Source organism: Hemitrygon akajei, chromosome 28 (assembly GCF_048418815.1).
Source record: "Hemitrygon akajei chromosome 28, sHemAka1.3, whole genome shotgun sequence".
Lineage (NCBI taxonomy): Eukaryota > Metazoa > Chordata > Chondrichthyes > Myliobatiformes > Dasyatidae > Hemitrygon > Hemitrygon akajei.
The window spans coordinates 45,441,324-45,459,934 of NC_133151.1; the positions used below are offsets into that span (position 1 = coordinate 45,441,324).

The 18,611-nt window shown below is 46.9% G+C and overlaps 1 protein-coding gene across 1 annotated transcript in view; it reads left to right on the top strand.

Moving 5' to 3' along the window:
* LOC140717584 (uncharacterized) overlaps positions 1-18,611 on the top strand; it is an 86,581-nt gene that overhangs the window by 46,721 nt on the left and 21,249 nt on the right. The window contains exons 6-8 of the mRNA XM_073031158.1: positions 9,412-9,440; positions 11,830-11,930; positions 15,772-15,847. Coding sequence (XP_072887259.1) covers positions 9,412-9,440; positions 11,830-11,930; positions 15,772-15,847 — 206 coding nt within the window. The remainder of the gene's footprint in view (positions 1-9,411; positions 9,441-11,829; positions 11,931-15,771; positions 15,848-18,611) is intronic.

Here is an 18,611-nt window from a genome sequence, read left to right on the forward strand (position 1 = left end):
ACTGCTTCCAGCACCTCCCCTGGTACCAACAACTCTCGGTATTCAAAAACAAACTTACCCCAAAAATCTCCTTTAAACTTTCCCCCTCTCACCTTAAAGTACTTGACATGTTCATCCTGAAAAAAGACTGACTACCTATGCCTCTGGTAATTTTATAGACACCTTATTTTATAAGCTCTTTACTCTGGTGTCTTTCCCCTTCCTTCCCAGTCCTGATGAATGCCCTTGGGCTGAAACGTCGACTCCTTATTCCCCTCTGTAGATGCAGTCTGACCTGCTGAGTTCCTCCCGCATTTTGTGTGCGTTGCTCTGGATTTCCAGCGTCTGCAGAATCTCATGTTTACATTCTCCTATCAGGTTGCCTCTCAGCCTCCAACGGCTCCGAGCGTGACCGCCTCTCCGTATAGCTATTGTCCTGTAAAGAGGATCCTGATCCTTTGCTCTGCTGATCTTCTCTTTCAGTGCAGTTCTCCAGTGAGACCGTGTGTTTATTTATTTACCGACACAGCATGGAATAGGCCCTTCCAGTCCTTCCAGCACTCCCGACAAGCAAACTTTCAAAGGTTCGTTCATTATCAAAGTATCAAACTCGGAAAGAATTCTTCACTAGATAGCTATGAACCCAGGAAAGGATAGACTGGCAGTAGGATCATCAACTCCCCCCAAATCAGAATATTGCGTATAGTTTATTTATGTGTGAATGCTGCTTCTCTGACACCATATGACAGCAATGCTGCTACAAGTAAGTTTTTCAAAGCACCTGTGTATACATGCACTTGTGTAGAAGACAATAAACTCGACTTCGGGTTATCTGAAACACACCTCTATCAAGTCACTTCTCATCCCTCTCCCTTCCAAAGAGAGAAGCCCAAGCTCACTCAAGCCATCTTCAAAAGACATACCCTCTAATGAAAATTGTTTTAAAATTTGTCATGTGTTCTTTCCTGGTTTCACAAACAAAGGAGAGACAGCACGTGTTAAAACAAAACACTTTATTAAAGCCATTACAATTTCAATACAGATGGAAAAATAAATGTCTACAGGAGTAGCAGTACAGAAATCAAAGTAATACTGATCATCCACTAAACAAACCGATCTCAGTGTTGGAGGGGGCCACATCTGACAACTTCACACTCTGTCTGAGTCTCACTCTGACTCAACATACTCTGTCTCTCTCAACGTACAGTTCCCTATCTTACCACTAGTCACCAGCCATGACCAAGCCGAGGACAAAACTCTTCCCCCCTGAACCAGGAAGGGTTTCAAAAGCCCTTATTTCCATGCATTTAGTCCCTGCACCAGCACAATGAACTCACCTTCCCATGAAAAGCATGTTTTTCACCATTTTTCACTGTTATGGCTGTAGACTTGTACTCCTTTAACTTTCTCAAACCCTTGTTGTAGACCGCTTGTCTTGTACTTTCTCCAAACAATCCCACGTCAAGCTGACACGGTTTTGTCTTACAAACTTCCATTTTATTTCAGCATCAGCCACGGAGGAATCACAGTTAACTCTTTCCTTACACTCTTTAGTCTGGGCAGCCTCCTGGTAAATCTCCTCTGCACCCTCTAAAGTTTTCACATCCTTCCTATAATGAGGCGACCAGAACAGAACACAGTATTCTAAGTGTGGTCTAACCAGGGTACTATAGAGGTGCAGATCTTGGACTCGATTTCTTCCCCTCAAGGATGACATGTTGGTGAGGGTGGTCTTGTGGAGACAAAGTCTTGTATTCCCAATGAGAAAACAGCCACGATCATGATAGGAAACACTGAGGCACCACCTCTACGCTAAATAGAACAGGTTAAAAACACCCACCGGCTCAAGGCCAGGTCTCCCATTGAATCATTTGTAACCTCTAGGCCTGCTGCATCGCTCACAGCTATAGCCATCAAGCAAGCAAGAGTGTGGCAAAGTATGCTGAGCACGGCACTACATGTATCTAGCATCGTGGTAGGCTGCAATATCGTTCAACATAAATTCATTAGCAAAGTCCATAGATGTCACCATATACAACCCTGAGATTCATTGTCTTGCGGGCATACTCAATAAATCTGTATCAATAGCCAGAACAGAATCAATGAAAGACTGCACCAACTTGGGCCGTTCAGCAAGTGCGGACAAGACAACAAACTGTGCAAATACAAACAGAAAGAAATAATAATAACACATAAAGAAGAAATAAATGTTGAGAGTATGAGATGAAGAGTCCTTGAGGACGTGGGACTATTTCAATGATGGCCAAGTGAAGTTACCCACTCTGGTTCGAGAGCCTGGTAGTTGCGAGGCAGTGGTTGTCTCCATTGCTGCCTGGGTGAAATCCATTCAGCTCATACTAGGAACTGAAACTGTACTCTCTGGTTCAGCTCAGTTGCCCTCTGAGGTGTTATTTTTAATCTGTGTTGCTGCACGGCAGTCAGAGTGTTGCACAACCAAGGCCAGGGCAAGCTACCAAATAAACCACACGCATATTTCAAGATGAAAATAGTTCAGACGAGACCCAGCACTTTTCCCACGTCATTTTGTGCTTTCTCCCTCCCTCACTGGTTGGTTTAATTTTGTTCAGGGCATGACTGGCAAGGGAAGCATTTCATAGACACGAGAAAGTCTGTAGATGCTGGAAGTCCTTGGCAACACACAAAATGTTGGAGGAACTCAGCAGGTCAGGCAGCACCTATGGAAACGAGTAAACAGTTGGCATTTCGGGCTGAGTCCCTTCTTCAGGGTTGGAAAGGAAGGGGGAGGGAATGTTAGGTTTTGTAGCTTTAAAGCATTGAGCCAACTCAAAGGATGACACGAGAGGTCCAGCTTCATGTTTACTTAAGCGAGGTGTACACATACCACGTGGCAGTGTGAAGACGCATGCAATTAATTTATTTTTACATATTACCCATAATTAATTATTTAAAGGAACACCAAATGTTTAATCAGTACATCATGCGTAAAGCCCTCCCAGACATTGAACACATCCTACATGAAACGTTGCTGTAGGAAAGCCACATCCAGCATCAGAGTTCCTCACCACCCAGGCCATGCTCTCCTCTCACCGCTGCCATCAGGTAGAAGGTACAGGTACCTCAGGATTCGCACCACCAGGTTCAAGAAGAGTTACTACCCCTCAACCATCATAAAAGGGGATAACTATACTCATTTAAGGACATGCTCATTATTTATTTCTATCTGCATTTGCACGGTTTGTTGTCCATTGATCCTGTTTATTGTTCTATAGATTTGCTGAGCATTCCCACAGGAGAAACAATCTGTACTCTGATAATAAATGAACTAATCAGCAACATATATACAAGATTGCTGAAATATTAAAGACACAACGGGGAAGGAAGACAGCCAGAAGGTGGTAGGTGAAGGCAGGTGTGGAGAAAAGATGAAGAGCTGGAGAGGAAGGGGTCTGGTAGGAGAGGAGAGTGGACTATAGGGGAAAGAGAAGGATGAGGAGATCCAGGTGGACCTGATAGGCAGGTGAGAAGAGGTAAGAGGCCAGAGTGGCGAATAGAAGAAGAGGGAATTTTTTTTACTGGAAGGAGAAATCGATATTCTTGCCTTCAGTTGGAGGCTATCCCAATGAAAATCATTTGTTGCCCACCCCTAATCATTCAAAGTAAGTTTATTAAGGAAGTACATAAACACTTAGTGGCCAGTTTACTAGGTACAGGGAAGGAACTCCTTTGTGATCTTCTGCTGCTGCAGCCCACCCACTTCAAGGTTCACAAGGTGCGTTCAGAGATGCTCCTCTGGACATACCTTCTGTACTCAATAAAGTGGCCACTGAGCGGCCTTCTGCGGTAGCCCATCCTGTGTTTAGAGATGCACTTCTGCACACCACTGTTGTAACGTGTGGTTATTTGAGTTACTGTCACCTTCCTGTCAGCTCGAACCAGTCTGGCCTTTCTCCTCTGACCTCTCTCATTAACAAGGTATTTTTACCCACAGAACTGCCGCTCACTGGATTTTGTTTTTTGTTTTTCACACCATTCTCTGTAAACTCTGCATGAAAATCCCAGGAAATCAGCAGTTTCTGAGATACTCAGATCTGTCCCCAGGGTCAGAGTCACTTGCATCACATTTCTTCCCAATTCTGATGCTTGGTCTGAACAACAACTGTTTCAATGGTACTGTGATGTTTTCTATTCTGTGTTTTTTGCCGTTTGCGCGATTTGTTCATTTTCTTGCATGTTGCTTTCTCTGAACGGGTACCATGGTGTTTCTTTGATTCATGGCTGGCTGTGGGAAGACCAATCTCAGGGTTGTATACTGCATATGTACTTTGAATCTTTAAAATGAATGTTCTGACCATGTCTGCATGCCTTTATGCATTGGGTTGCTGCCATGTGATCGGCTGACTGGCCACTGAGTGCACGTCACTATATCTGACCATAGGGATAGGAGAAGAATTAGGCCACCCGTCCGTCCGGCCGGCCGGCCCATCAAGTCTGCTCTGCCATTCAGTCACGGCTGATCCTTTTTCTCTGTCTCCTCCTCAACCCCAGTTTCCGGCCTTCTCCCCGTAACCTTTGATGCCATATCCAATCAAGAATCTATCAATCTCTGCCTTAAATGCGCCAGATGACCTGGCCCCCACAAATTCACCACCCTTTGGCTAAAGAAATTCTTCCGTATCTCTGTTTTGAAAGAGCGCCCTTCTATCCTGAAGCTGTGCCCTTTCGTCCTAGACTCTCCCACCATGGGAAACATCCTTACCGCATCTACTCTGTGTCTTGGCCTTTCAACATTTGAAAAGTTTCAGTGAGATCCCCCCCCCCCATCCTTCTGAATTCCAGCTGCCCTGATGCTCATTTTCTTGCAGGCATTCACAGTAGAACAAAGAAATGGAATAGCATCAGTGAAAAGGTACAAACAAAGATCAATAAACAGTCTAGTAGAGGAAAAGAATTTTAACAAAGATGAAGGTCTCGCTCTAAGTAAGAACTAGAATTCGATTGTAAACAAGGTGGGACAGCGTGAACCTGATTGGATGATGACTGACTAATCAGGAGGGATGGATGACGGGGTTTTAAATGCCACCGGACTAGACATGCCCAGACATCATATCTGAAGAGGATGGCAGAGTTTGTCATTGAAATGTCGGTTATTATCTACGTATACCTGTACCCGGCTGGAAGCTCGAGAAGAGTTTATTTGTCACAGATGCTGGGAAAGCACTAGATCCTTTTTCAATACTGAGAACATGAGTTATAGAGTCCGTGAAAGTGAATCTGTGGGTTGTGGGATCTGTTCAGAGTTGAGGGGAGTGAGGTTATCCATTCTAGTTCAGGAGCCTGATGGTTGTAGGGTGATAGCTCTTCTTGAACCTGCTGGTGTGGGACCCAAGGCTCCTGTACCTCTTACCAGTCTTGGATCGATAGACATTCGCCTCATGTACCACTTTAAGAAAAGCATATCCTTGCCCGTAATGACCCTGCATGCATCACTTAGAAGATACTGTAAAGATGTGGAAGAGACTCTGACAAGCATCTACAGATGTGTGGTGGAGAGTATATTAACTGGCTGCATCACAGCCTGGCATGGAAATTCCAATGCCCTCGAACAGAAAATCCTACAAAAAGTAGCGAATTCAGACTCGTCCATCACGGGTAAAGCCATCCCCACCACTGAGCACATCTACATGGAGAGTTGTTATAGGAAAGCGGCATCCATCATCAGGGACCCCCACCACCCAGGACATGCTCTCTTCTCACTGATTCCATCGGGAAGGAGGTACAGGAGCCTCAGGACCCACACCACCAGGTTCAGGAACAGTTATTACCCTCAACCATCAGGCTCCTGAACCAGTGAGGATAATCTCAACTCTGAACTGATTCCATCGGGAAGGAGGTACAGGAGCCTCAGGACCCACACCACCAGGTTCAGGAACAGTTATTACCCTCAACCATCAGGCTCCTGAACCAGTGAGGATAACGTCAACTCTGAATGTCACACCAATATCCAGTTTAGTGCCAATGGGAAAGTCTGCTCCGGAACAGTTTGTCCCCTCCCATGAGGGAGGAGGCTACGTAGCACTGCACAGGATCAAAATAATCTGCAGAGAGTTGTAAACTCAGTCAGCTCTATCATGGGCACCAGCCTCCCCAACATCCAGGGTATCTTCAAGGAGCGATGCCTCAAAAAGGCGGCGTCCATCACTAAGGACCCCCCCCATCACCCAGGACATGCCCTCTTCTCACTGTTACCATCAGGGAGGGGGTACAGGAGCCTGAAGACACACACTCAACGATTCAGGAACAGCTTCTTCCCCTCTGCCATCAGATTTCTGAACAAAGATTGAACCCATGAACACTATTGAGAACGTGAGATGAAGAATCTTGAAAGTAAGTGTACAGCTTCTGGGAATATTTCAGTGATGGGACAAGTGAAGCACATTTATCTTCTTTCGTTCAAAAGCCTGATGGCTGAGGGCTAATAATTGTTCCTGACAATTTAAACAAAGGTGAGTGGTCGGACAAATACATGACAGATATGTTGATAATCGTGAATTTGTTCACTTTAATTTGAAATACAATATTATACAATCAGTGGCAACTTTATTAATTACAGGAGGTGCCTAATAAAGTGGACACTAAATATGTGTTTGTAGTTTTCTGCTGCTCATCCACTTCAAGGTTCGACGTATTGTGCGTTCAGAGATGCTGTTCTGCACCCCACTGTTGTAACGTGTGGTTATTTGAGTTACTGTCACCTTCCTGTCAGCGTGAACCAGTCTGGCCATTCTCCTGTGACCTTCCTCATTAAAAAGGTGGTTTCACCCACAGAACTGCTGCTCACTGGACTTTTTTTTGTTTCTTGCAACGGTCTCTGTAAACTCTAGAGCAGGGATCCACAGACCCCTCGGTTAAGGGTCCATGGCATAAAACCCCCCTGCTCTAGAGACTATTGTGTGCAGAAATGATGGAATGGTGGAGCAGACTGAATGGCCTCATTCTGCTCCTATACCTTTTGATCTTATGTACATGACAGATGCTGGTAAATATACAAGAGAGGTGATCTTAGAGCCGAGATGCTGAGGAAAGCTGTCCCACAAATGGGGGTCGAGGAATTGTGGTCAGTCAATTAGGATTCCGATAAGGTGAATTTCATTTTATGCAGAGCATTGTAAATCTTCTAATTTATCCAGCACAGTCTTCTCCAAGCTAAGTTCAAAGTGAAGTGTACAGTGTGTGTATGGCTGCAGTCAAATTAATGTTACACAAACAACTTTATAATTCAAGCAGTTAGACAGCAGTGTATTTACTGTACACTTTTAGAGTCAAATAGTCACAGAGTGCAGAAATAGGCCCTTTGGCCCATCTAGTCTGCGCCAAACTATTATTCTACCTAGTCCCAGCAATTATACCTATACAAATTGCTCATAAATGTTGAAATCGAACCCACATCCATCACTTCCACTGGCAACTCGTTCCACACTCTCATGGCACTCTGAGTGAAGAAGTTTCCCCTCATGTTCCCCTTAAACAGTTCACCTTTCACCCTTAACCATGACCTCCGTTTATAGTCCCACCCAACCTCAGTGGAAAAAGCTTGCTTGCACTTACCCTATAGATAAGAACATGAGAAATTAGGAGCAGGAGTTGGTCATCCGGCCCGTCGAGCCTACTGTGCCATTCAATAAGATCATGGCTGATCTGGCAATGGACTCATCCCCACCTACCTGCCTTTCCCCCGTAACTCTTTTCCCCAAATGTGTAAAAATCTACCCAACCTTGTTTTAAATATATTTTCTGAGGCAGCCTCCACTGCTTCACTGGGCAGAGAATTCCACAGATTCACCACTCTGGGAAAAGCAGTTCCTCCTCATCTCCGTACATAACCCTCATAATTTTGTATACCTTGATCAAATCTCCCCTTATTCTCTACGTTCAGGGGAATAAAGACCTAATCTATTCAACCTTTCACTATATCTCAGGTCCTCAAGTCCCGACAACATCCTTGTAAATTTCCTCTGTGCTCTTTCAATCTTTCCTGTAGGTAGGTGACCAAAACTACACACATTACACCAGATTAGGTCTTATACAACTTCAAGATAACGTCCTATCTCCTGTACTCAATACCAATCAAGACAACATCTGCAGATGCTGCAAATCCAAACAACACACACAAAATGCTGGAGGAACTCCGCAGGCCAGGCAGTATCTGTAGAAAAGAGTGAACTGTCGGCTTTTCGGGTCAAGACCCTTCCTTCATCAGGACTGGAGAAAAGGATGACAAATCAGAGAAAGAAGGTGGGGGGTGGAGGAAGAAGTAAAAGGTAGGTGAAACCAGGAGAGGGGGAAGAGATGAAATAAAGAACTGGGGAGTTGATTGGTAAAAGAGATACCGGGCTGGAGAAGGGGGAATCTGATAGGAGAGGACAGAAGGCCGTGCGGAAAAGGGGAAGGAGCACCAGAGGGAGGTGATGGGCAGGTAAGGAGATAAAGTGAGAAGAAAATGGGCAATAGTGAAGGAGAGGCAGCAATTACAGGAAATTCGAGAAACTGATGTTCTACACAACTCTTTTGTCCACTCGTCCCTCCCCATAATCTCCCACCTTCCCCTACACCTCCTCCATCACCACTCAGGACCCCAAAGAGTCCTTCAAGGTGAGGCAACACTTCACTTGTGAGTCTGTTAGGGTCATCTACTGTACCCAGTGTGGCCTCCTGTACATTGGTGAGACCTGACATAGATTGGGAGACCGCTTCGCTGGACACCAACACTCTGTCCGCCAGAAAAAGTGGGATCTCCCTGTGGCCACCCATTTTAATTCCACATCCCATTCCCATTCGGACATGTCAGTCCTTGGCCTCCTGTACAACCGTGATGAGGGCACACTCAGGTTGTAGGAGCAACACCTTATATTCCGTCTGGGTATATAAGGACGGTATATCAGTCCTTATATGCCGTCTGATGGCATGAACATCAATTTCTCGAACTCCAGCACCGCTTCAGCATTCCGCCATTTCCATTTCCCTTTCTTACCTGCCCATCACCCTCTCCCTTTCCTGGTTTCACCTATCACCTCCTACCTTGTACTTCTTCCTCCACTCTGCCCCCACTCTGACGTCTCATCTTTTTTTCTCCAGTCCTGCTGAAGGGGCTCAGCCTGAAACGTCGACTGTTTACTCTTTTCCATAGGTGCTGCCTGGCCTGCTGAGCTCCCCCAGCAATTTTGTGTGTGTTCCAGTACTCAGTACTTTGATTTATGAAGGTCAATGTGTCAAAATCTCTCTTTACGACACCATCTACCTGCGACACCACTTTCAAGGAAGCATGGAGTTGTGTTCCCAGATCCCTCTTCTACTGCACGTCAAACTCTTCCAAATCAACGTTAACTGAGAAACATTTTCCTTTTTAGGAAGTGTGGATGGACCATTGGCTGATTGGTATTTTCTCTCTTTCAGCTAAGGATGAGGGTACTCGGACTGACTGTGTAAGTACTGATATTTTCTCACGAGTTCCACAAAAAGGCAGCGAAGTTCACTCGTGCCGGCGAGAGAAGTAACAGCATTGTGATATGATGTTGTTTCGAAAATGTGAAGGCGAGGCCTGACAGATACAAGATGAATTTTTTTTTCAGTTCCCCTTCAAAACAGGGAAGCAGTTTCTCTTCTGTCCGAGGCGAGTGGGCTTCCCCCCAGAGTCTTTCCTAAAAGGGTGGGAATTCCAATCATGGGGCAGAGTTGCGGGCAAGAGATAGTGGAACTAGCTGAGTTGCAGAATAGATAAGAAAAATGAAATGCTCTCATTTACTGTACAACTTGCTTTTGGTTTACCATCCCTCACACAATTCAGGTTGTACTCGACAGCTTAACCACCATGATACGAAATCAGATCTAACAATCTAACACTAGCTACTCTGGTCAGCCTGCAAAAAACCATAAGAGATGTGGGCAGACCCGGGCCACTCAGCCCATCGAGTCTGCTCTGCCAGGTCCACTCTATCTAGCCCTTTCAATGAGATCCTCCCCCATTCTTCTAAACTTCAGCAAGTGCAGGCACAGAGCCATCAAATGCTCCTCATATGTTAACCCTTTCATTTCAAAGGTACATTTAATGTATACAATATACATCCTGAAGTGCTCTTTATTCACAACCATCCATAAAGACAGAGGAGCACCCCAAAGAATGAACGACAGTTAAATGTTACAACCCCAAAGTCCCTGCCCCCCCCCAGCTCCCCTCCCTCCCACACGTAAGCGGCAGCAAGCAACAAGCACCCCCTCCTCCCACCGGCATCGGCACCCGCCACCGCGCACTCAAGCGCGAGCAAAGCAACAGCAAAGACACGGACTTGCAGTTACCCAAAGACTACACATTCACCTGGTATTCGACGTACCACAGGCTCTCTCTCTCTCTCCCTAATAACAGAGAAAGAGGCGTCTCCGTTTCACAGCGAGAGGGGAGACACAACAAACAACTCACTGGCTTATGATGTTGCATCGCTTTTTCCGAGCTCTCTGCCCAAGGATCTCAGGGCACTGAGCACTGGGCACACAGCCAAAGATGTTCCAGCTCCCACGACACACCGGTCCGGGACACCATCCTTCGATCTGCGCGTCTCCAGAGCCCTGAGATCCTAGGCCTCCAAAGGCGAGCCGAACTCTTAGGCCTGCGCCCTTAGTGTGGCCGTTAACGGCCAGACGTGACACTCCGAGAGCGGGTCCCATTCCCACAAAGAACCGGTCAGCGTGTAACTCCGGGTCAGGGTCTTCAAAAGGGAAAAATAGAGATATTACAGATGGAAATAGAGCTGCTTCCGAAGATGCAAACAAAGGAGTTGCCATTTAGTGTCATCTTGACTAAGGGATTATTCTCCTGAACCACCTCTGGACCCTCTCCAATGCTTGCTCAACTTGGTTTCCACCAGGAAACCATCCTGCTGAAGAAGGAACAGGCGCCTCAGGACTCACACCACCTGTAGAATTGTATATGGTGACATAAATGTACTTTGAAAGCCTCGCGATTTTGGAAGTTAACAGTAAGAACATAGAACAGGGGGAATCTGGGAGTACAGATACATAATTCCTTGAAAATGGCATCACAGGTAGATAGGGTTGTAAAGAGAGCTTTTGGCACATTGGGCTTCATCAATACAGATTCGAGTACAGAAGTTGGGATGTTATGACGAAGTTGTATAAGATGTTAGTGGGGCCTAATTGGAGTTCTGATCACCTACCTATAGGAAAGATTGAAAGATTGGAAGAGTACATAGGAAAGCTACCAGGATGTTGCCAGGACTCGAGGATCTGAATTGTAGGGAAAGGTTGAATAGGTTAGGACTTTATTCCCAGGAGCGTAGGAGAATGAGGGGAGATTTGATAGAGGTGTGCAAAGTTCTGGGGGTATAGGGAGGGTAAATGCTAGCAGGCTTTTTCCACTCAGGTTGGGTGAGAGTGGGACTGGAGGCCATGGGTTAAGAGTGAAAGGTGACGGGAATCTAAGGGGGAGCTTCTTCACTCCGGGGATGGTGCGAGTGTGGAGCGAGCTGCCTGGGGAAGTGGTGATTGCACCATTTCTGAGAAGTTTAGACAAGTGCATGTTTATGATCCAGGATCAGGTCGATAGAAGTAGGCAGAATAATAGTTTGCACATGACTAGATGGGCCAAAGGCCTGTTTCCCTGCTGTGGTGTTCTATGGCTGACTCTGTCAGGATAATGGCCTGATTTTTCTCTCATTAACTCCTGGCTCTTGGAATATCTTTCTGTGCTTTGCAAAGGCCACCCTCTCCCCAACTTTTTCTGCTGTAGGTACATCTTGTTTAAATAGCTCAAAATGCAGAGGTGGCTCCGTGTTTGAACCGCTTGCTTTCATTTTGCAGAGCCTTGCCGAGAATCTGACTGGAGGGGCGGTGGCCACAGTAGCGAACGGAGCAAAGAAGAAGGAAGTAGGGAGGTCACAGTTGCCACGGAGTAGAAAAAGGTTAGTGACCCTGAAATCAGATCAGAGAAAGAGACCATTCAGCCCTTCCTGACCATTCAAGTCCAATCTCTGGTGCATGAGCCCACTTTGTATACAATCTGCAGACAGGACGAGCAATCTCTTCCCGAACCCTGACCCCGTTTCTAATCCCATTGTGAAAGAATTCTCGTTACGTCTGGCAAAATATCAATAACTTGCATTTGTAAAATGTCTGAAGGCACTTCACCTCCTTGTTTAACAGAATACTTAAACAGGCACATTGAATGTCGGAGAAATGTATACAATATCCATCCTGAAATTCTTTTTCTTCACAAACATCCACGAAAACAGAGGAGTGCCCCAAAGAATGAATGATGTTAGAACCCCAAAGCCCCCCCCCCCCAGCTTAGAGAGAACAGTGCGAGGCAGTGAATGTTTCAATTCATAAAGTTCAAAGTTTGAAGTAAGTTTATTATCAATGTGGTGTACGTTAACATATACCACCTTGAGATTTATTTATTTATTGAGATGCAGTGAGGGACAGCCCTTCCGACCCTTTGAGCTGTGCCGATGAGCAATCCCCTGATCTACCCCTAGCCTAACCGTGGGAGAATTTACAGTGACCAGTTAACCTACGAACCGAAACATCTTTGTGCTGTGGGAGGGAACTAGGGGAGGGCGGACAAACTCCTAACAGGCAAGGGCAGGAATTGAAACTGGGTTGCCTGCTGTAACTACTCTACTACACTACCGTGACCTGTCTGTCACAGTCGAACTGCGAACTGGAGTAGAATCAATGAACAACCACGCACAAACGAGGAGTAGCAACCGACCAACGTGCAAAGGAAGATAATCTGTGCAAATACAAAAAAAAAGCACCCGGAATAATCAATGAATAAATAACACTGAGCTCACGAGCTGTGAGTGAGAGTGAGTCTGTAGGTTGTGGAATTGAGTAAAGTCACCCACACTGGTTCAGGAGCCCGACAGTTCTGAACCTGGAGATGTGGGACCTCAGGCTTCCTGAAGGCAGCGGCAAGACAGGAGCATGCTTTTAGTTCCGCCATGAAGGGCAGCGACAGGCTTCCTCTCACCTCAGTGGAGGCGAGCAGCCAGGGAAAACACTGGCAGGGGTAAAAGGTGGCAACTTTGTCCAGATGTTGGGAGACGGCCATTTTAGAATCAAAACCTGAGCTGGGTTTATTTTCACTGGAGTGAAACCTGCTGCTGTCTGGCAGCAGCACAGTGCAACACAAACAAGTTACAGGAAGAACTATAGAAAAAATAAATAGTGCATCGAGAGAACAAACTAGTGAGGTATAGCACTGTGCAAAAGTCTTATTCACATATAGCTAGAGTGCCCAAGACTTTTGCACAGGACTGTAGTAATTTTATGTATTGCACTGTACCGCTGCCACTTAAAAACAAAATTTCATGACATTTCATGATCAATTACCTTCTGTCATGATCAATGAACCAATTGTTTGGAATCAGATGGCCTTCCCTGGTGTCTCAGGGCTGGGTGTGTCTGTACCCACCCCTGACACTCCTTCTCTGCCCCCTGTCCCACACCCCTCCCACGGCGCTCCACCCTCACCATTCCCAACATCCTTTGCTCCCGCCAGATTTACAAACTCGCTCTCCACTCCATGGTGACAAATACAGTATGTACTGTGTGAAAGTCTTAAGCACATACAAAAGTGCTGAAGATTTTTGCACTGTAACCGTATAACAATCACAGCACGGAAACAGGCCATCTCGGCCCTTCTAGTCCGTGCCGAACACTTACTCTCACCTAGTCCCACCGACCTGCACTCAGCCCATAACCCTCCATTCCTTTCCTGTCCATATACCTAACCAATTTTACTTTAAATGACAATATCGAACCTGCCTCTACCACTTCTCTGGAAGCTCGTTCCACATAGCTACCACACTGAGTAAAGAAGTTCCCCCTTGTGTTACCCCTAAACTTTTGCCCCCAACTCTCAACTCATGTCCTCTTGTTTGAATCTCCCCTACTCTCAATGGAAAAAGCCTATCCACGTCAACTCTATCTATCCCCCCTCATAATTTTGAATACCTCTGTCGTCCCCCCTCAACCTTCTACGCTCCAAAGAATAAAGACCTAACTTGTTCAACCTTTCTCTGTAACTTAGGTGCTGAAACCCAGGTAACATTCTAGTAAATCTTCTCTGTGCTCTCTCTATTTTGTTGACATCTTTCCTACAATTGTAGTGTTTATGGGTTCATGGACCATCTGGAAATCTGATGGTGGAGGGGAAGAAGTTGTTCCAAAAGCATTGAGTGTGTGTCTTCTGGCTTCTGTACCTCCTCCCCGATGGTAGTAATGAGAAGAGGGCGTGTACCAGATGGTGAGGGTCCTTCTTGAAGACGTCGTCAACGGTGAAGGGGGTTCTTCCCATGATGGAGCTGGCTCTGTCTGCAACTCTGCAGCTTTTCTCGGTCCCGTGCTTTGGGGCCTCCATAGCAGAATGCTCTCCACGGTACATCTGTAGAAATTTGCGTAAGTCTTTGTGCCTCAAGCTCCTGATGAAGTGTTGCCACTAACGTGCCTTCTTCCTGACTGCATTGATATGTTAGGCCCAGGATAGATCCTCAGAGATGTTAACACCAGGAACCTGAAACTGCTCAGCCTTCCCACTGCTGACACCTCGATGAGGACTGGTGTGTGCTCCCTCGACTTCCCCTTCCTGAGGTCCACAATCAATTCCTTATTTTTACTGATGTTGAGCGTAAGGTTGTTGTTGCGACACCACTCGAACAGCCGATCTGCCTCTGCCAACGGCAGTTGTACTATTGGCAAATTTATAGTATGCATTTAATCTGGCCAGACACAGCTAAGCCCTGAACACCACGTCAGATGTTCTTTGGCAGAGTCCCAAACATCGATTAGGAAGGAAGTTTGTGGTTTTTCATCACCTCGAATGGTTGCTCTCGGCAACCATCCAAATTGGGGAGTGTGCAATGCGGGTGGGCAGTACGTATAGCAGAGACAAGATGTAGCAGAGGTACTGCAAGATGGCACCAGCAAACAACACCACCAACAGCGATGTCCTGCTGACAGTACACAAAACTACTTATTTTATTGTGATCTACATTTTAATGGTAGGTTTGAGGCCAGTTAAGCGATCTGATGCCTTGCTGTCTCTGAGGGAGTTCGGTGAGGTTTGGGGAGGAGTGTGCGGCCAGAAGCCTGGAGACGGACCACGAGCCCATGATCGACTCCATTGCCTCTCTCTGATTGAGGTGTCAAGGGTGCGAGCCCATGATTGACTCCATTGCTTCTCTCTGATTGAGATGTTGAGGACGTCTCATTTACTGATCATTACAGAATGTCTCTCTGGTGCTTCCCACTCCCTCCCCTCTCCCTTCCCCTTTTCCCAACCATGATTCCCCTCTCCCTGCCCCCTTCCCACTCTCAGTCCACAATAGAGACCCAGATCAGAATCAGGTTTATCATCACTCACACATGTCAGGCACCCTAGCTATATACATGTGCCTGAGACTTTAACACAGTGCTGTATGTCTGGGGTTAGCGTCCCTCTGAGTCTTGTCTGGTCATAGAGCACTACAATACAAATACAGGCCCTTCAGCCCATCTAGTCGGTGCCGTGCTACAGTGCTGCTGTGTCCCATTGTTCCTGCGGTGCTGTTTTGTCTGAGTGACGTTCTGGTCTAACGTTGTTACGTTGGTGATCGCGCAGTAGGGTCCCCATAGCCTCGAATCCTGATGCAGTTACTTTCCCCGTCTGCAGGGGGTTGCTGCATGTGTGTGTACACACCCCAAACAGAAGGAAGGGGGAGGGGTCAATAAATCTCTGATTCTTGTTTATTTTGAAAGGGCGAGGAGTGCCACTGACATCAACGATAAAGAGTACATGAACGTCTCAAACAAGGCAGACAACAAGAAGAGACAGGTGAGCCTGCGTTTTCACTAATCCCTGCAGCAAAGCACGGTGAGGGGTGATTTGATAGAGGTGTACTAGATGACAAAAGGTATCGATTGAGTGGGCAGCCAGAAACTTTCTCCCAGTGCTGTGATTATAAAGTGATTGGAGGAAAGTATAGGGGGATTTTTCAGAGGTGCAGAGTTCTGAAAAATATATAGTCAGGGTGCCTGAGACTGTTGCACAGGACTGCAGTAATTTTATGTATCGCACTGTACTGCTGCAAAAAAAGCGAAAGAAATTTCACGACATATGTGAGTGATGATAAACCTGATTCTGATCTGGGTCTCTATTGTGGACTGAGAGTGGGAAGGGGGCAGGGAGAGGGGAATGATGGTTGCGAAAAGGGGAAGGGAGAGGGGAGGGAGCGGGAAGCACCAGAGAGACATTCTGTAATGATCAATAAACCAATTGTGTGGAATCAAATGACCTTGCCTGGTGTCTCAGGGCTGGGTGTGTCCGTACCCACCCCTGACACTCCTTCTCTGCCCCTGTCCCACACCCCTCCCACGGCGCCCCCCCTCACCATTCCCAACATCCTTTGTTCCTGCCAGATTTGCAAATTTGCTCTCCGCTCCACGTTGACCCTAGTGATATATATGTGCCTGAGACATTTGCATCGTACTGTTTAGTACGATAACAGGCCCTTCCAGCCCAACGAGCCTGCGCTGCCTAGTTACACCCACGTGACCAGTTAACCTTCGGACTCATAAGTCTTTGAGATGGGGGAGGAGTCACACAGTCACGGGAAGGATGTACAAATTCCTTACAGACAGTGATAGGAATTGAACCTGGGTCACTGGCACTGTAAACTACTACATTACCCATCCACTCCTCAAACCCTCTTACCCCTTACCTTAAACCTGCCTGTAGACACTTCCACTGTGGGGGGAGGTTTGCTACTGTCTCACCACTAAACCTCCACCACTCCAAGGAAAACAAATCCAGCTTTTCCAGTCTTTCCTCATAACTCTCCGTCTGTACACAGTGGTTCAGCCGGTGTTGTACCGCATCCCTCCAGCTCTCATATTCTGTTCACAAGAGATTCTGCAGGTGCTGGCAATCCAGAGCAATGCACACAAAATGCTGGAGGAACTCAGCAGGTTAGGCCGCATCTAAGGAGGGGATTAAACTGTCAACATTTCGGGCCAAGACCTTGATGAAGGGTCCGAATGAAGGGTCTCCATAGATACTGCCTGACCTGCTGAGTTCCTCCAACATTTAGTGCGTTACTCATATTCTTTGATGTGTCGAGGTGGAGATACGTCTCTACCAAAGGAGTTGTAAGGTGCTCCTTCCCTCCATTAGCCTGCCTGTCACCCTTGGGCAAGGTGTAGCTCCTGCTTAGCCCCCGATCAGGGTGAGGTGAAGCCGTGGGAGCAGGTGGTGGATGGTCGTACGAGCAGCCGGTGCAGATCACAAGTCCTGGTTTGTGACCTCTGACGCCAGACAGACAATCTCTGACGAGTATCGATAATGGCTGGGGTCACCCGTCTTGTAAAGACACGGCTCAGAAGAAGGCAATGGCAAACCACTTCTGTAGAAAAAAATATGCTGAGAACAATCATGGCCATGGACCATGTTCACCCACTTCATACGACACGACACATAATGGTGTTGAAGACTCATATTCTGTTTCCCAGCCAGGGACCCATTCCTGATGAAGGGTCTTGACTATCTAATCCCCTCCATAAATGCTGCCCAACCCGCTGAAGCCCTCCGGTACCTTTTGTAAGATTTCTAGCATCGTCTAGGCTCTAGAGTATCTGATGTGCATTCTTCATGACATTTTTTTAGCCTGTACTGCCACCTTCAGGTGCACCTGGATCGGTACACCGAGATCCCACTGTGCTCGTTCAAGCACATCTTATTCATCCTGTATGTCCCGTCCTGGCTGTGCTCTCACCGCCCCTCATTCGGCCCATCTTACTGACCGGTTAGTGTCGCCCAATAAACGAACTGCAAGAGGGGCAACACACGCAAGATGCTGGAGGAACCCAACAGGTCAGGCAGCATCTATAGAGGGGAATTCTCCCTCACATCACCACCCGCACACTGAGGGGAGCCGTTTTCAGTGACGGGAGCCCGTCGTCAGGTTGTGGGAGGAGAGGGGAGCACTTGGGGGAAATCCTCGGAATCGTGGGGCGAATGTGGCAACCCCACGCGGACAAGGCTCGAGGCTGGACTCTGATGTTTTTAATCCAAGGTTTTCTCGGAAGTCGGGAAAGAGGCGCAAAATTTTTTGCTTTACAATCGATAATAGAGCAAAGAGAATTGGAAACGCACATAGCGATGCAAAAGTCTAGTAGGGTGTTTAGCTCGCAAACCTTCCGTCACCAGCGAAGGTGATGACATCATCAGTGAGTATTGTTTCTGCCGAGTTTAGATCAGTCGGATTCATTGTTCTGATTGGTTAGCTGTCATACCAGCCGCTTGGTCCCAGCCAATCGGAGAGCTGAGTAATATCCGCTGGCCCACATCCCTGGTTATCGGTCATAACAGGAGCATTGGGTCCTCGGGTGTCCGCAACTCACCGCTCAGCCCTAAGCCAATCAGAACGACTTCGACCAATGTAAACGTGAGCACTCGGCAGAAGCTACACTCAACTGTGCACTGACGAGGTCAGCTCGCCTGGTGGCGAAGCGTTTGCGACCTGACCTTCCGACAAGCAAGCAGCCAACCCGAGCTAGCAATCTTCGCTTTCATTTCAAACAGCATCAGGTTTATTATCACT